The sequence below is a fragment of the Mizuhopecten yessoensis genome, unplaced genomic scaffold (genome assembly GCF_002113885.1).
Source record: "Mizuhopecten yessoensis strain PY_sf001 unplaced genomic scaffold, ASM211388v2 scaffold1673, whole genome shotgun sequence".
Taxonomy (NCBI): domain Eukaryota; kingdom Metazoa; phylum Mollusca; class Bivalvia; order Pectinida; family Pectinidae; genus Mizuhopecten; species Mizuhopecten yessoensis.
The window spans coordinates 258,560-284,234 of NW_018404164.1; the positions used below are offsets into that span (position 1 = coordinate 258,560).

A 25,675-nucleotide genomic window follows, 5' to 3' on the forward strand; every position below is an offset into this window, starting at 1 on the left:
CACTGAGTGAGACCGACTGGTCCCTTTGTCAAGTTATGACCGAGTGAGACCGACTGGTCCCTTTGTGAAGTTATGACTGAGTGAGACCGGCTGGTCCCTTTGTCAAGTCTATGACTGAGTGAGACCGACTGGTCCCTTTGTCAAGCTATGACTGACGTTGCGACACGTTCAATACGTACATTGTTTGTGTATAAAGTAAAACTGTGATATTTCATATTTCCAAACAGGTGGTTTTACTAAGTAATCCATTACTTTGAGAACTTCTATGTATATACAGATACATCTGAGAGCAGTTCGGACTGGAATGTGATTACACTTGGTAATACCTTGTACGTCTTTGACAAACTTTGACAAAATTGATTACCATTCATCTCTCGTTAGGAGGAAGCCTCTGTTTACATCTCCTGACTCTGGACGGCGTAATATTGATGCAGGATACAAGCTACGATGAAAAGGAGGCTGATCGCCATAACAAACCAGACAAACACCACACATTACACAAACTAGAATTTTAATCAAACACCCTTTGAAGTGAATTTTTGTAAAATGATGACATTAAGCTTGAACTTAATCTTAATTCTAAAATTAAAGAATTCATCGATTTTAATGCTGTAAACTCGGGAAAATTGGCGTATTATTTTACATTTTAAACTGTTCAAACTTTTCGTGATATGGAATGTTGGCGTAATGCTGCCAAACTGTATAGGTTATAGTTTATGACTATTCTTGCGTATGCACATTTTCGAGGTCATTTAGAAAAAATCGACAGCATCATTTTCACTTTTAGAGTACAGCATCTCATTAATTACCATCAGCAAATATTCGTTAATTCAATTATTTCGAAAAATCAATTTTATGATTACTCTTAATGTAGTGACAAGATTTGCCGGTAGAGAGTGAGTCACGAAACACAAAGCTGGTAGTTTACGGGCATTGGTACGGTGTAGCATGTATATAATTCCTTATAAACGCCTCATCCTCGACGACAACAGAACGTCAGGTGACTTCCCTCGATATCAACCATGTGTAAGATGTTTCCTGGTAAATTACAGCTGTACACAAATATAATGATTCTAAATCCGAAATCCAACATATCAGTATATACAATGATTTTTTTCCACGTAAACAAAATATCTACATCATCATTTATTTATCTCATCATCACCAGTTCCTGGATTTCCCCATAAACAAGGACCCATAACGCTTTCTCCCGCCATTCCTTGACATAAACAATGTACCATATCTTTTTTCAATTTGTTCAGTGTCATCATTGTTGTCATCAAACGACTCGTTGTTGTCATCCTGGTCATCATCGTCGGATCGTTTGCCATAACGACCGTACCTATACCTAAGTCCTCGCCCACTTCCAAGGTTCAGTGTTCCGTACCGTTTATTCATAGATTCCTCGTCACTGCTGTCGGCGCGTTTGATGTCGCTTCCATAGCGATACAGCATACCTTTACCACTTCCCAAATTTAGGGTTCCGTATCGCTTACCACGAGAGCCGTACCGGTAGCCTCCCCTGTTCTTGTTTCTGCCGAGAAACAACATCCCGTAACGTTTGCGCGGATATCCGTACCTAGACGATCCCATGAATGTCGTACCGAATCTCTTATCCAAAGGTATTTCGGGGTCGTCAGGATACTCGATGTTGGCCATTTCTTCGCTTGTATCTTTGGACGCGTCTTGACTGTAGTCTGATCCTGTGACTCTATACGCGTCCATCAAGCACGCCTTCGGGTTACCGACACAGCGCTCACACACGTCGTAAGCCTTATCCTCCATGCAGCATGTCGTCAACTGCACAGCAATTTCCTCCGGAAGTCGTGAGCACTGGAAACATGTACCGGCTTTATCCAAGTCTTTGTCACAGCGCGTGCCCTCTGACATGTCACTGACAGGAATAGATACTTCTTTTACTGCTGTGACGTAGACAGTGACGTACACCAACACAAATCCGATGGTTCGTATCATCTAAAACAAACGGAAAAGAAATAAGTTGAAATCATTCTATAAGATGGGTACATCCACCCAGCTACCATATTCATTGTTTTGGCACCTCGTTACGAAGGTGGACCTATACTTATCACTAAAACTAAAACAATATATTGACCAACCATGAACACGATGCCAACTTGTGTCCAATCGACTTGCTCAAAATCAGATTTAACTGCAAACCTTCAACTATACATGCAAACTGAGCTATTGACCAATGTCCATCTTTGTTTAGATTCTACTATAGAAACTGGACATATACACAGAAAAAAACACCCAAATATAACATACGGTGCAATCTCATTTTTACAGCCATATCATACTAGATACGAAGGTCTGACGTAACAGGTGCACGGATCTGCGAGAGTACAAAAATCGATCCATTACAGCTTTAACTAGAGGAGATAATACTGCATGGTGGCATGAAAAGGAATGATGATTGCCGCCTCACTTCCTTCCCGTCAAACTTGCATTTCACCAAATGAGACTGGCAAAAAACCCTGTATTCTTTCATCATGTTCAATAGACTGTAACGAACCTTAAAAGGTCAACAGCACATGTTTCAAAGGGGGTAATTATGGTATGTTAATGCATTTCTGAAACTAGACGAGCGACATGATGACAAACCAATCATGTCTTAAACAGGCTGTATTCACAACCAAACAGAATGTTTCAGCAACAAGGGGTGACAAGTCACAAATACTATCTACAGCAAAACCGCGATACACGACCGTAGCTTGCAACACAATGATGCCACAAGAACACCACACCATACATGGACATATCCTACATGACAATTTTTGAAATACCAAAATATAATACATTATCAATGCTGAACTGTGTTGCATGCATATACACGACATAAGAGCTAAGTGTATAATTGTGAGCTTCGCCCGTCATCCAACGTAAATTTTCTTAAACGACTTATCGATAACCAAGAAGTTCAAGGTCATATTTGGCAAGTTGCACGTTCAAATGAATGCTTTTGACAAGCAATCATTATCACTTCTTAGCCTGTAGCATAATTCGATGTGGAGCTATCAAGTTGTTTCAAATAAATAACCTTGATCCTTTTCAAAATTACTGTGGCACAATATATAAAAAGATATATGAACCAAATACTTTGAATAACATAGAGGCATATGGAAAGGTATGGTAAGATATGTGGCCTAAAGCCTTCTGATGTGGATGACCTACATGTAGACTAACATCGCATAAGTACACTAAGATAAAAACTTCAAACACATACCTATAATGTAAGGTAAGGAGTAATGGTTTCAAGCCTGTTTATAATTTTGGGTTTGATCCACAGAAATGTTACACTTTTGACGTGTTTATTAAAAGCATTATATAAATAGTGAGCGATACAGGCCCATTCGGCCTCTTTTTTTTATCACAGTCGCGCACGGAAATGTAATCTCGACTCTCGGTTAGTGGACATAATACAGGGATTGTACCGATGTTTCATCGGGTAATCTCATTTGTGCTAAGCCTATTATAGCCAAGAATCGGTTTAAGAGTGTTCTGCGAGAGAAAACATGCTCCAATCACGCACATTTTCTTCCCCGGTGTTGTAGCCGAGCGCTACACCTCTCCAACTTTTACTATAATTGATCGATACACGTGTTTATTTATTCGGTAAATAAACGAGACAAAAACGAGGTGATTGTTGATAAGTGGCGCTTATCGTTTTGTTGTTGTACCTTTGATGGCGGATAGAGTTACCAGTAATCCGAACGGCGAGGACTCTTTATATCAGATCCAGATTTCGATACCATACAGTCAATACATCGTTGACAATGAGACAATCACATCAATTGATTCCGGTCCGGATCTGTTTTTGCCGTTTTGCCGTTTTTAGACATCAAAGGAACTGATATCGGAGCAACCAAACATATTATAGGGATGAGATAATCGGTCGTGAACATGTTACAGAAAGTGAGTGGAAAAGAGACCGAGACTTTCAATACAGGTTGTCAATAAAGAGCCGTATCAGATATAAAAATGTATCTAGGGACAGCTAGGGGGTACTTGAGTATCAACCACAGATAAACGTCTAAGGGGACGAATATATCAGACAACTTCATATTAATTACTATTACAGGTTATAGAATAATCATCATCTTGATCATCATGATCATCGTCGTCGTCGTCGTTGTCTAATCATACTTTGTACTACAAGGAACCTCATCAATAACGAAGTGATGATACTTCTCATCAATCATGGACGACATGGTGTATGGGTGTGTGTTGTGGTATGCATTTGGTAATACATGGGCCGGTGTCCTGGTATGTAGAGACAGTAAATGGTGGGTGTCGTGGTATGTATTTGGTAGTACATGGGCCGGTGTCCTGGTATGTATAGACAGTACATGGTGGGTGTCGTGGTATGTATTTGGTAATACATGGGCCGGTGACCTGGTATGTATAGTCAGTACATGGTGGGTGTCGTGGTATGTAGTTGGTAGTACATGGACCGGTGTCCTGGTATGTAGAGACAGTACATGGTGTGTGTCGTGGTATGTACTTGGTAGTACATGGGCCGGTATCCTGGTATGTAGAGGCAGTACATGGTGGGTGTCGGGGTATGTAGTTGGTAGTACATGGGCCGGTGACCTGGTATGTAGAGACAGTACATGGTGGGTGGCGTGGTATGTAGTTGGTAGTACATGGACCGGTGTCCTGGTATGTAGAGGCAGTACATGGTGGGCGTCGTGGTATGTATTTGGTAGTACATGGGCCGGTATCCTGGTATGTAGAGGCAGTACATGGTGTGCGTCGTGGTATGTAGTTGGTAGTACATGGGCCGGTGACCTGGTATGTAGAGACAGTACATGGTGGGTGTCGTGGTATGTATTTTGCAGTTCATGGGCCGGTATCCTGGTATGTAGAGGCAGTACATGGTGTGCGTCGTGGTATGTAGTTGGTAGTACATGGGCCGGTGTCCTGGTATGAAGAGACAGTACATGGTTGGTGTCGTGGTATGTAGTTGGTAGTACATGGACCGGTGTCCTGGTATGTAGAGACAGTACATGGTGTGTGTCGTGGTGTGTACTTGGTAGTACATGGGCCGGTGTCCTGGTATGTAGAAAAAGTACATGGTGGGTGTCGTGGTATGTAGTTGGTAGTACATGGACCGGTGTCCTGGTATGTAGAGGCAGTACATGGTGGTTGTCGTGGTATGTATTTGGTAATACATGGGCCGGTGTCCTGGTATGTAGAGGCGTGATGATACTTCTCATCAATCATGGACGACATGGTGTATGGGTGTGTGTTGTGGTATGCATTTGGTAATACATGGGCCGGTGTCCTGGTATGTAGAGACAGTACATGGTGGGTGGCGTGGTATGTAGTTGGTAGTACATGGACCGGTGTCATGGTATGTAGAGACAGTACATGGTGGGTGTCGTGTTATGTATTTGGTAGTACATGGGCCGGTGTCCTGGTATGTAGAAAAAGTACATGGTGGGTGTCGTGGTATGTAGTTGGTAGTATAGGGCCGGTATCCTGGTATCTATAGACAGTACATGGTGGGTGTCGTGGTATGTATTTTGCAGTTCATGGGCCGGTATCCTGGTATGTAGAGGCAGTACATGGTGGGTGTCGTGATATGTAGTTGGTAGTACATGGGCCGGTGTCCTGGTATGAAGAGACAGTACATGGTTGGTGTCGTGGTATGTAGTTGGTAGTACATGGACCGGTGTCCTGGTATGTAGAGACAGTACATGGTGTGTGTCGTGGTGTGTACTTGGTAGTACATGGGCCGGTGTCCTGGTATGTATTTTGTAGTACATGGGCCGGTGTCCTGGTATGTAGATTCAGTACATGGTGTGTGTCGTGGTATGTACTTGGTAGTACATGGGCCGGTATCCTGGTATGTAGAGACAGTACATGGTGGGTGTCGTGTTATGTATTTGGTAGTACATGGGCCGGTATCCTGGTATGTAGAGGCAGTACATGGTGTGCGTCGTGGTATGTAGTTGGTAGTACATGGGCCGGTGACCTGGTATGTAGAGACAGTACATGGTGGGTGGCGTGGTATGTAGTTGGTAGTACATGGACCGGTGTCCTGGTATGTAGAGGCAGTACATGGTGTGTGTCGTGGTATGTAGTGTTGTGGTATGCATTTGGTAATACATGGGCCGGTGTCCTGGTATGTAGAGGCAGTACATGGTGGTTGTCGTGGTATGTAGTTGGTAGTACATGGGCCGGTGTCCTGGTATGAAGAGACAGTACATGGTTGGTGTCGTGGTATGTAGTTGGTAGTACATGGACCGGTGTCCTGGTATGTAGAGACAGTACATGGTGGGTGTCGTGGTATGTACTTGGTAGTACATGGGCCGGTGTCCTGGTATGTATTTGGTAGTCCATGGGCCGGTGTCCTGGTATGTAGAGGCAGTACATGGTGTGTGTCGTGGTATGTATTTGGTAATACATGGGCCGGTGACCTGGTATGTATAGACAGTACATGGTGGGTGTCGTGGTATGTAGTTGGTAGTACATGGGCCGGTGACCTGGTATGTAGATGCAGTACATGGTGGGTGTCGTTGTATGTAGTTGGTAGTACATGGGCCGGTGACCTGGTATGTATAGACAGTACATGGTGGGTGTCGTGGTATGTACTTGGTAGTACATGGGCCGGTATCCTGGGATGTAGAGGCAGTACATGGTGTGTGTCGTGGTATGTATTTGGTAATACATGGGCCGGTGTCCTGGTATGTATAGGTAGTACATGGTGGGTGTCGTGGTATGTATTTGGTAGTACATGGGCCGGTGACCTGGTATGTAGATGCAGTACATGGTGGGTGTCGTGGTATGTAGTTGGTAGTATAGGGCCGGTATCCTGGTATGTAGATGCAGTACATGGTGGGTGTCGTGGTATGTAGTTGGTCGTACATGGGCCGGTGTCCTGGTATGTATAGACAGTACATGGTGGGTGTCGTGGTTTGTAGTAGATATTGGATACATTGGTGAGTGTATTTAGTAGTTTATGTGTGGTGACGTTGTACATAGGGGTTGGTACATGGAAGTACGGGGGCGTATTTTATTGTAGATTTGTGAATCTAACAATTGCTGTTGGCGTACTTGGAACCTCCAAAGCCATGTCATAACCCGCAGTCGTATCAAATGTACACCGCGCGAGGGTTTGTACAGGTCACGTGGTGAAAAAGCTGCCAAATAAGAGGCAGTCCAAGTACAAAATGTACATCACCAAAAAATAGGCAATCTATTTACCGAAATTGGAATCGAAAACATATGGCTCGCAGATATGAAAGTCATTATAATCAACCATGTGTTAAGTTCAGTTGTGGTTGTTCGCTGTTCCAAGACGTCTTTGGACAGCTTTGGGGTTAAACATGCAGGTTCAATATTTTCTCACTGTTTTTCTGTCCTGTTACAAATGTAAATTAAATAATGTCTCCGTTATTCTTGCTTACTACAAACAATGACCATGACATTTATACTCGTAATCTAATCAACATGTATCCAAACCTTAAGCAACCTTTAACAAGACAGCAGGAGCATGTCATACTTCTATATGATACTGCAAACGAATTAACTTTATCCACATCAATATCATTCAATGTGTTTGGGGACAAAGAATCCGGTATTATTACCCCTAAACTTAAGGGAAGAGAAAGAGATCTATTTTGGTATTGCCCGAATTAAAAACATTGAATTCATTAAAATCATACAATTTTTCGCACTTACCTGGTTCAATTGAGGCCATTTAAAAGAATTGATATACCCGCTTGCCCTTTACTTGAGCCCTATTCTGTAATTGATGGTATACAAATACTACTAACTCATTTCCATGTTCTATGACTCCTTATTTTCAAGTGACGGTGCAATGATAAGGTTAAATACAAGCGCACAAATGATGAAGATGAGAGAGTTTGTGTCCAACTTTTCACCGCCATGTTCTCCCCGATATACTTCCCAGACCGGAAACACTACCGGAAACGGCTATACATGTGGAAATTTGCTGATATCGGCTGATCAATAGCGACGAGAGGACTTAATCACTCGTCAGCCATTACAAACCAGATAGTCATCTGAAAATTAACAGTTACGTCGCCCAATCATCTCCGCTATACACATCGATAATGGCGAGACACGGTCACGTGACCTCTGATTGGGAACTTGTCGCAAAATGGTGCGTTTTATGATAGTAGTTTGCCATGTTAGCTAGGAAATGGGAAAGTGACACAGAAATCTCATTTCCGTTAACACTGAAAGCAGTTCGTCACAATTGTAATAGAGTAGTATGGCTTTGGGTGCCTTATCGGTTTTCGGTAAGTGTAATTAAAAAGATATATTCTTATTACATGATTGAAGTTAATCACATGACTTCAATCTCGACCGTAATGTGCACACGAGTGCACTGCGGGCAAAATGCAAATAATTTGTAACTCTAAAATGCATTTTGCAAGAAATTTAGGTGGGTAAAATATTTTCTAATTCTGTGGATAGCTGTGACAGACCACTTGACTGATTACCACCAGATAGGTCAGGCTCCAAAAGGTCACATGCTGGTCCCGTGGCTAACGCCTCATTCGTTCTGTTACTGTGATGTATCGCATGCTTTGTTATGTTACTGTGACGTAACGCCTCATTCGTTCGGTTACTGTGATGTATCGCATGCTTTGCTAGCGCTAACACTGAGGAGGATGTTTTGCGTTCTAATATTTCCAGCTTTTCGTCTCGGATACCATTGCATTAAGCACGTTTTGTTAGGTCAAAACAATTGCGGATTTGTTTTTAAGCAGAGCCACTTCAATCGTTTTTGGATTATCTCGTCATGTGTAGATGGTGTATATACTGACAAATGGAGATTGATGTTCCTCTTACCTTTTCATTTATATTGTTTTCATTTTTTTTATAATTGTATGTATCGAACCTTACAAATAAGTGTTATGTGTTGATGGGCTATTAGGAAATTTCCTACAATAGTAATTCTACAGATACACAAGCGTTTACATGTTTATAACCATCAGCATTGAGGACTGATATGTGACTGATATACACACCTGGTTATCTTGTCAATACAAGTCAAAGCATATTTCATTTCATATTTATGTTAACGATATGTGTGCTTCCGAATGCTTCTAATTTTGTCATTTTCCTTTTTCTACATTTTGTAAGATATTTGAACATAAACTACCCCGCCCCAACTCCTTAAAAAAGAGTCCTGCTATTGCATACCCATTTCTCTCCCTATTGTGAGCCCCGTGCCCAAGTCATCCTTAACCCCTCCAACACCTAGAATCTGTAACACTGCCTTAAGCTGGAAAGGTTATCACCGCCATTGTCTATTTGATATACTAGACCTTGTTCATTCACAAAACGAATGGGCAACGATCCAACAAGGTAATATATAAGGAGAGCAAGGAGAGCTGTGACGTGACGGTAATGACACTATAAGGCAATTCTTAGCAGTAAACAGACTCTTATTTCATCAGAATACATTCGTATCCCGCTTAAAATTAATGCTGGTACAACTACTTTAACGACAAAAACATGTGTAACGCAGTTCTAGAACAGTAACACCATGAGCGACCATACCACGTGTACCGTCACTTATACGACAATGACACGTGTACCGCCACTTTAAAGATAATAGCACGTGAACCGCCAATTTAGCGACATGAACACGTGTACTGTCACTATAACAACGATTACACGTGTACCGTCACTTTAGCGACATTAACACGCGTTCTGTCACTATAACAACGATTACACGTGTACCGCCACTTTAGCGACATTAACACGTGTACCGCCACTTAAACGACAATTAAAAGTGTACCGTCATTTTAACGACAATAGCACTGGGTACTGTCACTCTAACGACATTTACTCGTAAACCGCAACTTAAACGACAATGACACGTGTACCGTCACTGTAAAGAAAAAAGCACGTGTTATGCAACTTTTATTGCAACAGCATGTTCCGTCACTATAACGACAATACCGTGTGTACCGCCACTATAACCACAGCAAAGCACTTCAAATTCGTATTATCTAAGATTTGCTTTCGATGTTCGTAATCTTGTACGCTTTTGATTAATTAGGGAAATGAAGTTGCTGGAAATGTTCTACAAATTTATAAAAAGGTGACGTATAGCGACATTCCGTTAGGACGCTGGACAGCAAGGCCGATGCGTATAAAATAAAATAAAACCTATTGAACAAGATCCTCGATTCCTCAACCTGCCCGAACAGAACATGCTGTGTAACTAATTTCGTTGCTTAAACAAGCAACCCTGTACAATACAATTAATTTTGCTGGTTGTAGGTATTTTTCGTATTTCTAGTCTTGGAAAGGACCACGTTTCGTCAAACACATATTGAACAATATTGAGTTCGGAAACGCTGATTTGCTTTCGTAGTAAGTAATTTTTGACCGGAAAATGATTCGACAGGGTGTGGTGGGAAGCCGACAACCTGGCGCTGTTAGTCTGGCAGCGACTCTCATCATCCTATATACGTACATGGCGCTGTTAGTCTGGCAGCGACTCTCACCATCCTATATACGTACATGGCGCTGTTAGTCTGGCAACGACTCTCATCATCCTATATACGTACATTTCCAACTAAGGGCGGGTATCAATTGGACAGCGTTGTGAAAGGCGTGATCGAAGTTATGACGCGTTTTAAGTTAAAATTACAAATTCATTTTCAACATACCCTGAGATTACACCTAAACTAGGTCCTCGCTTAGAATATCACACGTTTTAATAGCAGACATTAAACTTGGTAACGTGCATTAAACGGTTATGTTAACAGTGGTCATATTTGGTTGAACCAGTTTGTTAAATTTGATCCTTAAAAATTGCTTTGCCCAAATACCCAGAATGATAAAGAAATATTCAAAGATAGTTTGATTCTTCCCAACTATTATATCTTTAGAGGCGACTTATGCGGGAATCCCTGCAGAATTGGGGATTTGCTTTTGTGCCCGCTACTTGTGGACACAAAAGCCACCAAAATGAATCTGCTGCACTCATTGCACTATCAGGGATCTATATATTTCTCTCTACTTCTAACTACCATTTATTGCCTAGTGCCTTGCGTGGCAATACCTCACTTTTGGCTTTAATATTGAGCTTTCGCCCAGGCGAGGAAGGCAATGGGTTCTGTCCCCAGGCCGGGACATACAAAAATCCTTCAAAATGGTAGTTGTTATTCCCTGTTTAACGTTCAGCATTTAGGGGAATGGCAACAACTGGTTCACCCGTTGTCAGTATAATGTGACCGGGCGGAATACTGTGCTGGGTGCCTTCGGCATGGTATTTCAGCGAAATAGCACTGTAAAGTCGGCATCAGATCCGCGCTATAACAAGAAGGCAACTACAACAACATACCCTGTCTCCAGCACACATACACACATTCACTCATACATAACACACATGGAGGCACGTCCTTAAATGACCTTAGCTGTCAATAGGTCGTTAAACAAAATAAAACCAAACTCATCATAGGAAAGGTCGGTATTGCTCTTTTACCTTACACAGAGGTATATAGGGAATCAATGCTGCTGTGCGGTGACGATGAAACAGTCTTTCGTTTATTATCTCAGTCACAGTTCGCTAACTAGCCTATTCTCTTTTTTGAAGAGTCTTAGCACCATGCTCAATAAATTGTTTCACTGAAGATTTTTTAATGTTTTTGTTGATTTTATGCGGCGTGGTGTGCTGATCTAGTGCGTTGTGTCGTGATATCGCCAATTATCGTGCGTTCGAAGACTTGACGGGAGCCGCTGTAGTACCAAAAACATCTTGCAATAATTAACGTACATGTTAAAAACTGTGTCAAATCCAATTATCTTTAGTGCATCTTATTGAAACACTAGAACGCCCGGTGACGGAATCAATAATACTTTAGACCTGAACGCTGACTCGACATGTGTCTTGTTTCACAGATTGGTCACGAAACCTTCCGAGGATTCTGTACTCCATGGTGACGTAATTCTGTCTATAGTTCACTCCGACTGTTGACATTCCCAGAACATGTGATAGTTTACTGGCCATTAACTTGTAAAATGTTAACGAAAGCTAACATTACTAAATCTACAACCGTCTGTCACCATGGTAATACACCCTTATTAAGAAGGGGAGGAGGAGGAAGACTAACAACATGCCATTTAACCCAGTTATCATGAAAACAAATGTTTATTACGGGGTATAATTTCCATTTTCAAGAAAAGTGTAGTCCAACATATGTTTAATACCGGTTCATTTGTCTGTTGGAGGCGACAATACACATCGTGCTAGTCATGTTATAAAATCATCACACATATATATTAAATGGTTGTGGTCTATGCACCTATTTGCAATATTCGAGACATATCCCTTATTATATTGCTTTACATATGATATATTATGTGCTTTGTATAAAACTAATCTAATTTCCTGAAAGAAAAATAAAATAGTTACTAGTTGTTTTATAAAGGTGATAAACAGGATATAGAGATAACATATATATTTATCTGTAGAATGATATATTGGATGGGGACAACCCTGTTTGTCTTTATCTCGATCTAAGCTAGTATTGGACCATGCTGTTTTGACTTTAAGATCTTTGATATTATTGGAATATGTTGTTTTTTCTGTAAGATCTTTGATATTATTGGACCATGTTGTTTTGCCTTTGAGATCTGGGGTATTATTGGACCATGCTGTTTTGACTTTAAGATCTTTGATATTATTGGACCATGTTGTTTTGTCTGTAAGATCTTTGATATTATTGGACCATGTTGTTTTGCCTTTGAGATCTGGGGTATTATTGGACCATGTTATTTTGTCTGTAAGATCTTGGGTGTAATTGGACCACGTTGTTTTGTCTGTAATTTCTTGGGTATTAAAGGATCATGTTGTTTTGTCTGTAAGATAAAGGGTATTTTTGGACCATGTTATTTTGCTTTAAAGGTGTGGGGTATTATTGGACCATGTTGTTTTGCTTTTAGGATCTGGGTATTATTGTACCATGTTGTTTTGCCATTAAGATCTGGGTATTATTGGACCATTTTATTTTGCTTTAAAGGTTTGGGGTATTATTTGACCATGTTGTTTTGCTTTAAAGGTGTGGGGTATTATTGGACCATGTTGTTTTGCTTTTAGGATCTGGGTATTATTGTACCATGTTGTTTTGCCATTAAGATCTGGGTATTATTGGACCATTTTATTTTGCTTTAAAGGTGTGGGGTGTTATTGTACCATGCGTTTTTGCCTTTGACATCTTTGGTATTATTGGACCATGTTGTTCTTCCTTTAAGATCTGGAATATTAAGGGGTTATGTTGTTTGTCTTAAGATTAAGCAAATATCAAGTTTTGATTTTGGCTTTATATTTTAGGTACATATGGTGAATTAAAGATTGAAGTTTCTAGTGCCCCGTCTATCTATAGCACCATTCATAACAATGACACACTCGGTAAAAACTCATGAACAATATTCGAGAAACATATACAGTGTATTTTGATGAATGATCTACCTTTTTAGACCACAAGAGATTATTATCACGGGTGATCTAAATTTCCACTTAGACGATCTTTCTAATGTTGATGCTCGCCAGTTCTCTGGTCTACTAGATTCCAGGGGTCTGATTCAGCATGTGACAGAAGCTACACACACCCATGGCCACCACACACTGGATGTGGTCATAACGAGGGATGATAACTCAGTCATTCATGGAGCTATTTCAGTGATTGATCCATGTATAAGTGATGTAAAGGGGAACTAATCCGGTGATCATTTTGCTGTCCACACAACACTGAATTGTAGTAAGCCAGCTCGTGCAAGGAATGAAGTGAGCTTCTGAAAATTCCGCTAAATATCAATACCAGATTTCAACAATGACATTCAGTCTTGTTCCGCCCTTCAATCTACTGAAGGCGAGGTTGATGATCTTGTTGAAGCATACACATCTGGTATAGAAGCCCTTATAGAGAAACACGCACCTCTGCAAACTAAGGTGATAACTGTGAGACCAAATGCCCCGTGGTATAATGAAAATCTACGCGTAGAAAAACAAAACCGTAGAAAAGCAGAGAGACAGTTGCGACTAACCAAATTAACCGTTCACCAACATATGTATAGAGAGCAATGTCGGCTAGTTGGTCAAAGAAGGTTTATTATTCGGAAAGAATCAAAGAATGCGGCAAGGATAATAGACAGCTTTTTAGACTCACTAAAAGCCTAATGGGACAGAAAGGTGAAATTATCCTACCAAGCTGTAATTCTGAAAAAGACTTAGCAAGCAAGTTCAGTGATTACGTTCTGAATAAAATCAGCTCAATCAGGAAAAATATTACCGAAGTGAACACCTCTGCTGACATTGACATCTCTGTCATTACTGCTGACATTGCATTTGATGGGGAACCATTGGCAAAGCTCTCACCAACAACCCAGGACGAGTTGCGCAACATTATCATGACCTCGCAATCAAAGTCCTGTGAGCTTGATCCACTGCCTACAAACCTATTAAAGCAATTTCTTGAAGCACTGCTTCCTTTGATTACCTCAATCATGAACAAATCATTGGCTTGATTTTTTTTTGATTTTTTCTTGATTTCAGAATATTTCATTGTACTGATGTTATGTACTAAAGGAATTGGGAAACAGGCATAGCCTATATAAGCCCTCTCCTTACAAAACAACAGTATATACATATCATATAAATGTTACTTTTACAGATATTTCTTTAAGTACTAAAATAAGAGATTATTTGTACTCTGAATTTGATTTGACAATATATATTTCAAATATCACAGTTGTTAAAAAAGAGATTATTTTACAAAGTTATTTGAGAATCTAATAAAAACGTCTAGTGTCTCTAATGTAATTCTGAACCGTCTCCACATTATTTATATTCATATTTATGTCTCGTGATTGGAAACCATAAATAAAAGTTTGGGTATTGAGTGGAATAGCATCACTCATCGCTGACAGAGAGTTAAGTAATATTAAGTAATATCAGTCGTATAAAAAGGACAGTGCAGGAAAAAATGATCACGATCTTTGAAGGGGGAGCCACATTTACCAGCAAGGCTATCATTTAGATGTGCATCAAATAAATCAGAATTTAAATTACTTGCAGAATTTCTTAACTGACATAATGTTATGACATCCGTTTTGGAAAATAACTAGAGTTATATAAATGCGTTCTTAGTACTGGAATGTCAAATGTTCAAAGTTATTAAGAAAGGGCAGTATCAAGTCTGAGACATGAGATAAACAATTGTTATTAAAGAATTAAAAAAATGCAATATTTTGATGTAAATGTCTTCTTTTACTAAGTGTAACAAAGCCAGTCTCTCTATATAAAATGTTATGGCTCGTTCCTCGTCCTAAACCAGAAATAATGCTTGCTGCTTCAAGTTGGATTGACTCTAAGACGTTGCACTCTCTCTGGGAACAGTTAGCCCATACAATATCAGCATATTCGAGGATTGGACGAACATATGCTATATATATTGTTTCAAGGGATTTTCTATCAATCTTAAATTTTAACATTCTAAGTATATTCAGTCTTTTATATGCTTTTTCATAAATATAATTTATATGAGTTGACCAGCTGGCAAGGTCGGTGCCAGAACTATTGAGACTGTTCCAGCTGTTAAAAACCTAGGGGTATACTTTGATAGTTCACTGAACATGGAGAAACAAGTGAACGCTATTGCCAAATCCTGTTACTACCAGATCAGGAACATCGGCTGTATTCGGCAGTTTTTAACTGCAGATGCATGCAAGATTTTGGTGCATTCACTTGTTACCTCTCGGTTGGATTATGGTAACGCCCTGCTCTGTGGTATATCTGACAACCTAACTAGTCGTCTGCAGAGGGTCCAGAACACTGCAGCACGGCTAGTTACTCGTACTCGAAAGAGAGAGCACATCACACCTGTGCTCTATTCGTTGCACTGGTTACCTATACGAAACAGGTCGCAATACAAAATTCTGGTGTACACATACAAGGCACTGAATGGAACAGCTCCTCAGTACAAGCCGTCACGATCACTGCGGTCGGAGTCAGAATCTTTGTTGTGTGTCCCAAACTCTCGTACTGTAACCTACGAAAACAGATGCTTTGGGAGGGTTTCGGCTACGTTGTGGAATAGCTTATACAATCTGCAATTAGAAAGTCCAATATCCTGGCCAAGTTCAAGAGGGACATCAAAACTCACCTCTTCACGTCTACATTTTAGAATCTTTGCAAAGACGTTATGTAAATACCATCCTTTTATTTGTTCAATTATGTGCACATTGCTTGCTTAAATGTATAAAAGTGATTGTAAGCCTTTGTTTTTTGTTTTCACAATTATAACCATTACTATTATCCATATGTTGTAAAACACTTTAGAGTAACTTTACAAATTATATACGGCGCTATATAAATGTTGTATATTATTATTATTATTATAACGCGGAGGATTTGGAGCGAATCATTGCGTTAACCGTAACTCAACACTTCTACACAGCACACATACACTGCTGATTTAGTCAAACAAGTCCGTGTTATTGATAACACGAACAGTTGTACCTTGATCAGCGTCAGTCTCTGGATGACAGCAATGTACTATTTTTGAACTATACAATTTATTTAATTATTTAATATCTTTGAAACAAAATACACCATTATGTTATATATTTTTACAGGTATACTATAGAATATTCATAGAATATAAAGGCTTAATTCTTAAGTCGTGTTGCTTGTCCTATATATTTGGTGTATTATTGGTCAATATTTGATCAAGTTGTTTCTTTAAAATATATTTTGTATTATTGGACCTAGTTGTTTGTTCTTTAGATTCGGGATATTATTTGTTTTATAAACAAAATAGAAAAATAGAGTAAGCAGAGATATAAATGTGTTGTACAGGTTAATGCATAATTTAGATTATGTGAACCTCTATGTTCCGTTGTATTTTATGTTGTATAAGGTTGAATAATGAAGATGTAGTCATGTTGCCTTTCCTGAATATTTGGCGTATAATTGGTTAATAAAAAATCAAGTAGTTTGTTTTAAAGAAATTTGGTATTATTGATTTTTGTCCTTTAGATTTGGCGTATAAATGGAATATGTTGTTTGTTCTTTAGATGTGGAATATTAAAGACATTGTTGTCTATCCTTTATATATGAATATTAATAAAACATAGTTTTGTCCTTAAGATGTAGAACATTAATAGATAATATTGTTCGTCTTTTAGATTATGAATGTTTTTTGATTATATGATTTGTTATGAAGATTTGGGGTATTAGTTAATGATACTGTTTACCTTAATATTTATGATTCGATGTCTAACGTTGTTGATTCTCCTATTGATGTCTAATTAATGCATTTTTTTTAATTTTCAAGACATTCTCTAACAGTAAAACGGAAAAAGGGGAGTGAAGGATTGGAAGTGTGTAGGTGAGTTGTGATATAGGAACGCGGTAGTAATGACACCACATCGACTAAATAAACTGCCCATTCCAAGAGATAACGGAATTAACATGAGACATAGCCCTCGCGTCAGCATGAATAAAAGTCCCATCAGGGAGCAATACAAGTTACAAGTTCAAACCGAAAGTCTGTCTCTGGCCATACTAAAAGCAAACCGAAAGTCTGTCACTGGCCATACTAAAAACAAACCAACATTCTGTCTCTGGCCATACTAAAAACAAACCCAAAGTCTGTCTTTGGTCATACTAAAAACAAACCGAGAGTCTGTCCCTGGCCATACTAAAAACAAAACGAAAGTCTGTATCTGGCCATACTAAAAACAAACCGAAAGTCTGTCTCTGGCCATACTAAAAAACAAACCGAAAGTCTGTCTCTGGCCATACTAGAAACAAACCAACATTCTGTCTCTGGCCATACTAAAAACAAACCAACATTCTGTCTCTGGCCATACTAAAAACAACCCGAAAGTCTGTCTCTGGCCATACTAAAAACAAACCAACATTCTATCTCTGGCCATACTAAAAACAACCCGAAAGTCTGTCTCTGGCCATACTAAAAACAAACCATTATTCTGTCTCTGGCCATACTAAAAACAAACCGAAAGTCTGTCTCTGGTCATACTAAAAACAAACCGAAAGTCTGTCTTTGGCCATACTAAAAACAAACCGAAAGTCTGTCTCTGGCCATACTAAAAACAAACCAACATTCTTTCTCTGGCCATACTATAAGCAAACCGAAAGTCTGTCTCTGGCCATACTAAAAACAAACCGAAAGTCTGTCTCTGGCCATACTAAAAACAAACCGAAAGCCTGTCTCTGGCCATACTAAAAACAACCGAAAGTCTGTCTCTGGCCATACTAAAAACAAAACCAACATTCTGTCTCTGGCCATAATATAAGCAAACCGAAAGTCTGTCTCCGGCCATACTTAAAACAAACCGAAAGTCTGTGTCTGGCCATACTAAAAACAAACCATCATTCTGTCTCTGGCCATACTAAAAGCAAACCAAAAGTCTGTCTCTGGCCATACTAAAAACAAACCGAAAGTCTGTCTCTGGCCATACTAAAACCAAACCGAAAGTCTGTCTCTGGCCATACTAAAACCAAACCGAAAGTCTGTCTCTGGCCATACTAAAACCAAACCGAAAGTCTGTCTCTGGCCATACTAAAACCAAACCGAAAGTCTGTCTCTGGCCATACTAAAACCAAACCGAAAGTCTGTCTCTGGCCATACTAAAAACAAACCGAAAGTGTGTCTCCGTTTCTACTAAGTACAAACCTAAGGACTGTCTCTGTCCTTCTAAGTTCAAACCTAAGGACTGTCTCTGTCCTTCTAAGTTTAAACCGAAGGACTCTCTCTGTCCTTCTAAGTACAAACCTAAGGTCTGTCTCTGTCCTACTAAGTTCAAACCTAAGGTCTGTCTCTGTCCTACTAAGTACAAACCTAAGGACTGTCTCTGTCCTACTAAGTACAAACCTAAGGACTGTCTCTGTCATACTAATTACAAACCTAAGGACTGTCTCTGTCCTACTAAGTACAAACCCAAGGACTGTCTCTGTCATATTAATTACAAACCTAAGGACTGTCTCTGTCCTACTAAGTACAAACCTAAGGACTGTCTCTGTCCTACGAAGTACAAACCTAAGGACTGTCTCTGTCCTAATAAGTACAAAACTAAGATTTATCTCCGTCCTTCTAAATATTACCAACAGTGTTTCTCCGTTCGTGCTCATTACAAACATGTTTCGCTATGTTTTTTTTTTCAAAATCATGAAAGGCTAAAATTTTCTTTATTGATAAAGACATCGAATGTCTACATTGTATATGAATTACTAATAAATGGAAAAATACTACATCGTTTTCACTTATTTTATAAAAACAACACATGATTACATGACATTTGTTATTTACATAATTACAACGAACTACTACTGTGTATATACATTATGTATCTAAACAAACAAACAAACAAACAAACAAGGAAAGGCTACTTGTAGATATATTATTGAAAAGGAAACAAATCGCTACATCGTATAAATATTATTGAATACTACAAGGAATGGCTTCTTGTTTTATATATAATATAATGACAATGAATGTGTACATTGTGTTAACATCTTTATAGAAATAACGAATGGTAACTTTTATATATTTTTATAATTATTTTTATATTAAGATAACGAATGGCAATATTGTATATTCAGTATTCAAAAAGACAGCGAATGGCTACTTGTGCAATTTGTTTGTACAAAGACCGTAGCAGAGAGACTAAGAACGTTCATATATGTATGTACAGTGTAGGGGGGAAATTCGCTATCTTTCTATAATATTAACTTTATTTGCTTTAAACGTGATATATAAGAGAAAAATTAAATAACAATATTTATTTAGTCAGTTTAAAAGATACTTAACAAGAACAGGGTTGTGACGGTTTCCTAATGATATTTCTCATAGGCGTGTTTTGCACGTTTGTCCGTCAGCAGTTGACATCTATCACGATTTGGACAAGCTTTACAGTCATTACAGATTACTTTAAGTAATATAGAAAAACAAATAAAAACAACAATTTGATATAGCGCCCTAGCTTGAATACGCCACTCTAAAGCGCTTTAAAGTATAAAGATATACAATGACAATGTGATGATCTGGATTTTTGCTATCCTGGATTGTAAATAGTTTGGCTCAGATAGATTACTCAGTATTTATTTAATGTGTGATATACAAGTAGCAGTAGATATGTTGTCAACATGCGGTCTATCTAGAAGCACCAGAATTATCCCACAGCTGACAAATCATAACAGGAACTCGTCTCTTTTTGTCAAATCTAAATTCACACGTTCGATACAATTGACAGAAATGTCAAATATTTCATCCAAAAACAATCTAAGGTGTACAGTTCTACTGTATTTGGGTAGAATTTAGAAATAAACAGCTAAGCTTTGCCCACTTTTATTAAACATCTCAAGGTTAAGGAAAATCTCAAGCAATGTTTTGTCTATGGGAAATCTTAGACTTGAGGAACTCTAAAAAGTTGAGATGTTTTATACAAGTGGGCCCTGGGCATTTAAGGACGTGAACATATATTTGTGGACTGTTACGGAAACATTACCTAAAGGAATTCAAGCATATACTTATTTATAATGCATTAATTGATTAAGTTTTTCCATTAGTATATACTTAGGACCTTAATGTTCCGACAACTTATATGGATATGTTTTTTTTCAACTCTATACATTTACATGTTTACATAAAACAAATGGTCACATATGTTGTACCAAGCTTGCTTTTTTAAAAAATGGTAAAAAAGATGAAGTAGACCGTTCATATGGTTTCCCTCCTACTACAAATGTCTACTGTGCTCCTAATACAAATGCCTACTGTACTCCTTCTACAAATGTCTACTGTGCTCCTACTACAAATGTCTACTGTACTCCTACTACAAATGTCTACTGTACTCCTACTACAAATATCTTCTGTACTCCTACTACACATGTCTACTGTCCTCCTACTACAAATGTCTAGTGTGCTCCTATTACAAATGTCTAATGTACTCCTAATACAAATGTCTACTGTACTCTTACTACACATGTCTACTGTACTCCTACTACAAATGTCTTCTGTACTCCTACTACACATGTCTACTGTACTCCAACTACAAATGTCTACTGTGCTCCTACTACAAATGTCTACTGTACTCCTATTACAAATGTCTATTGTACTCCTACTACAATTGTTAACTGTACTCCTACTACGAATGTCTACTGTACTCCTATTACAAATATTTAATGTACCCCTTCTATAAATGTCTACTGTACTCCTAATACAAATGTCTACTGTTCTCCTACTACAAATGTCTAGTGTGCTCCTATTACCAATGTCTAATGTAATCCTAATACACATGTCTGCTGTAATCTTACTACACATGTCTACTGTACTCCTACTCCAAATGTCTACTGTGCTCCTCCTACAAATATCTAATGTACCCCTTCTATAAATGTCTACTGTACTCCTAATACAAATGCCTACTGTACTCCTACTACAGATGTCTACTGTACTCCTACTAAAAATGTCTACTGTACTCATACAACAAAAGTCTACTGTGCTCCTACTCCAAATGTGTACTGTACTCCTACTACAATTGCCTACTGTACTCCTACTACAGATGTCTACTGTACTCCTACTTCAAATGTCTACTGTACTCCTAATACAAACGTCTATTGTACTCCTACTACAAATGTCTTCTGTACTCCTACGACACATGTCTACTGTACTCCAGCTACAAATGTCTACTGTTCTCTTACTACACATGTCTACTGTCCTCCTACTACAAATGTCTTCTGTACTCCTATTCCAAATGTCTACTGTACTCCTCCAACAAAAGTCTACTGTGCTCCTACTACAAATATCTACTGTCCTCCTACTACAAATGTCTAGTTTGCTCCTATTACAAATGTCTATTGTACTCCTACTACAATTGTTAACTGTACTCCTACTACGAATGTCTACTGTACTCCTAATACAAACGTCTATTGTGCTCCTACTACAAATGTGTTCTGTACTCCTACTACAAATATCTTCTGTACTCCTACTACAATTGCCTACTGTACTCCTACTACAGATGTCTACTGTACTCCTACTACGAATGTCTACTGTACTCCTAATACAAACGTCTATTGTGCTCCTACTACAAATGTGTTCTGTACTCCTACTACAATTGCCTACTGTACTCCTACTACAGATGTCTACTGTGCTCCTACTACAAAAGTCTACTGTACTCCTACTACAGATGTCTACTGTGCTCCTACTACAAAAGTCTACTGTACTCCTACTACGAATGTCTACTGTACTCCTAATACAAATGTCTACTGTACTACTACTACAAATGTCTACTGTTCTCCTACTACAAATATCTAATGTACCCCTTCTATAAATGTCTACTGTACTCCTGCTACAAATGTCTACTGTACCCCTACTCCAAATATCTAATGTACCCCTCCCACAAATGTCTACTGTACTCGTACTACAAATGTATAATGTGCTACTACTACCAATGTCTACTGTGCTCCTACTTCAAATGTCTACTGTACTCCTATTACAAATGTCTACTGTACTCCTACTACAATTGTCTACTGTACTCCTACTACGAATGTCTACTGTACTCCTACTACAAATGTCTACTGTACTCCTACTACAAATGTCTACTGTACTCTTACTACACATGTCTACCGTACTCCTACTACACCTGTCTACTGTACTCCTACTCCAAATGTCTACTGTACTCCTACTACAGATGTCTACTGTCCTCCTACTACAAATTTCTACTGTACTCCTACTACAAATGTTGACTGTACTCCTACTACAAATATCTTCTGTAATCCTACTACAAATGTCTACTGTACTCTTACTACACATGTCTACCGTACTCTTACTACACATGTCTACTGTACTCCTACTACGAATGTCTACTGTACTCCTACTACACATGTCTACTGTACTCCTACTACAAATATCTAATGTACCCCTTCTACAAATGTCTACTGTACTCGTACTACAAATGTCTACTGTGCTCCTACTACAAGTGTCTACTGTACTCCTACTACAAATGTGTACTGTACTCCTGCTACACATGTCTACTGTACTCCTAATACAAACGTCTATTGTGCTCCTACTACAAATGTCTACTGTACTCCTACTACAAATGTGTACTGTACTCCTACTACACATGTCTACTGTACTCCTAATACAAATGTCTACTGTACTCCTACTACAAATGTCTATTGTACTCCTACTACAAATGTCTACTGTACTCATGAAAAATATCAATACAGTTCTATTTTGACAATTTGACTAAAACCATGCTTGGAAAACATAAGCTTCCTATTTAATGTTTAAATAACCAGTGTTCGACAAAAGTACATTCTATAAAAGCTATCCGAATTTTGTAGATTTTGGTAATCTTACCATTTTAGAATAAGTCACTATAATTTGAATGATCACATTGCCTACAAACGCCCATTATGAAATATGATATATCACATCTGTGGATGGGTTCATAGTTAATTACATGGTTTTATTGATGTCACAGATCCTGCTCAGTTAAGTTCTTCTAATGCACTTAAAATCTCCACGGCTAAGTAGTAATGTATTGTTAAATTAAAAGGATTAAAGTCAGAAAAGACCATTTATGAGGACCAATAAGATGAGTTCTAAGAGACAACACTATGATTTAGAGATTATCATCACAAAATCAGTAGCAGAATTTAGCCTGAATCTACTCGGGGCGTTACACTCATAAATCGGAAGGGCGAAACAAATCATCGTGGCGGGCGCACCATAATATAGGTATAGATTACTGCATTGTTTTCGTTTTACAGCGATTGCTTTTGAAGATAATTTGTTGGTAGCGACCCAACAGTGCTCTCGACAAGTGTAAACACCTGTAATTCTGTAGGGTTCAAACCTTCTCTAGACTTTGATCACATCTATATCTGGACATCGTTGACCATTGTCCGGTAGATTATTGGGGCTAACTGGACAGAGACACATCTATCGATTGACCATCCATGATCCATTGTCCGGGAATCAAACTGGACATCTAGGATAATACGTTGTTTATATCACGAACCCGAATCCTGAATGACACGCTCCATTACACGCAAATATATGTAAAAGCACGAGAAATGACCTGCGGAACGATCTGACAAACGACGATGGACTATCCAGCTGACCATCACTGTAGAGGACAAACGTTCCTAACCTTATCAGATATAATGACTGATGCTGACAATTCTAACATGCTTGGACTGAAACCGTCTAAAGTGTGACGGAGTAAACTGAAAAGGTGGGGCTTAGTTTGTTACAAAAGAGCATCAACACGAAGGAAGAATAAGGGTAAACACACGATATGTCGACAGTGACACAGCGGTCAGAGAGACATGTGCAAGTATAAAGAACAGTACTACGAGTTAAACCGAAATTAAATAGAAAGAATTTCTGTATGTTTAAAACAGAAATACAAAGATTTGGCGGATAAATGATTTGCGAGTATAAAAACAGTGATACAGAGTTTAAAATAAAGAGAAGTTTTGTGAGTTTCAAAAAGAAACACTTTTTCGAAATTTATCCCCATCAAATACATAATCATTCCGAAATTAAAAATATGGAATGTTAAAAAATAAGCTTAAAAAGTACAGAAGATATCCTGAGTAAAACGAAGTTGAAGAGAGTGCTCAATGGAGAAATCGCTTACCTTGGCTGTGTCCGTCCGATCGGCCGTCCGGGAATGTGCTCTCGAGAGCAGTGGAGTTCTTTATATGGTCGTGATGATCAATACACAGGCCGCGGAACAGGCGTTAGCAAGTGACGGAATCTGCTAGGAGCATTTTCATGTACAGGTATTGTGACATTTTGCCGCTTGAACAAATAGGAATTTACGCCTCCGAGATCACACGGTTCCGACAAACAAGTCTTGTCCGGGTTCAATGAACCAATCCAATGAACTTCAGCACCTGTACCATTTATTGAAAATGTTTATAGCTGATTGGTCAAATTTGATACAAGTAATCAATGGTGTATATACATCAGCAACAACACCATTAGTTATACAAACAGTCCTTACTGGACAAAGCTGCGTATTAAAATAAAAACATCATTGTTAATAAATAGAACAATGTGATGACGCGCCACATACAATCACTATTGATTACAGATATTACGTACGCCAGATTTTGTTTTCCTTTCAATGGACGATAACATGAACTACGTTCCGCGGCCGTTTCGGAAAAAAACACTTTGTCCTATATCAATACTGCCGGTAACCCTAAGACAGATACAAGATGCTGGCCGTCAAAGAGCTCGTTTGATTCTGATTAATCTTGATTGTAATCGCTCGCGTGACTTCGGTCGCCCACGCGCTGGGAGGGTTGCACGTCTACGCTTGTAGTTTTGAACCCTAACACATAACGTCGGTGTGGGTGCCTATAGATCTGTTCACAGATGAAATGGAAATTGAAGCCAACTTTTTTTAATTCGAAGAAAATGCTGGCTTCGTTTTATAGGAGTTAAAAAAACATTTCAACAAAATTGGATTGAAGACGGTACGGACTCGATATCAATTTTCACAAATGGTAATAAAAATGACTAGCTGCACCATTAAAAATGATTCGGTTCCAAGAACAGAGATTGATAGGTCTGGAGCTACACCAACGTGTCAAGACAAAAAAAGGAATTCCCCTGTC

At 38.8% G+C, this 25,675-nt stretch overlaps 1 protein-coding gene across 2 annotated transcripts in view; it reads right to left on the minus strand.

Moving 5' to 3' along the window:
* Positions 1-501: 501 nt before the first annotated feature.
* LOC110466399 overlaps positions 502-25,675 on the minus strand; it is a 48,104-nt gene continuing 22,930 nt past the window's right edge. Inside the window, exons 1-2 of one of the 2 annotated variants that reach the window (XM_021522855.1) lie at positions 24,688-25,035; positions 502-1,974 (exon numbers count right to left, since the gene is read on the minus strand). In XM_021522855.1, coding sequence (XP_021378530.1) covers positions 1,162-1,974 — 813 coding nt within the window. In that variant the 5' untranslated portion in view covers positions 24,688-25,035 and the 3' untranslated portion in view covers positions 502-1,161. Of the gene's footprint in view, positions 1,975-24,687; positions 25,036-25,675 lie in introns of those variants that run through there. The other variant, XM_021522863.1, reaches the window with a different exon arrangement.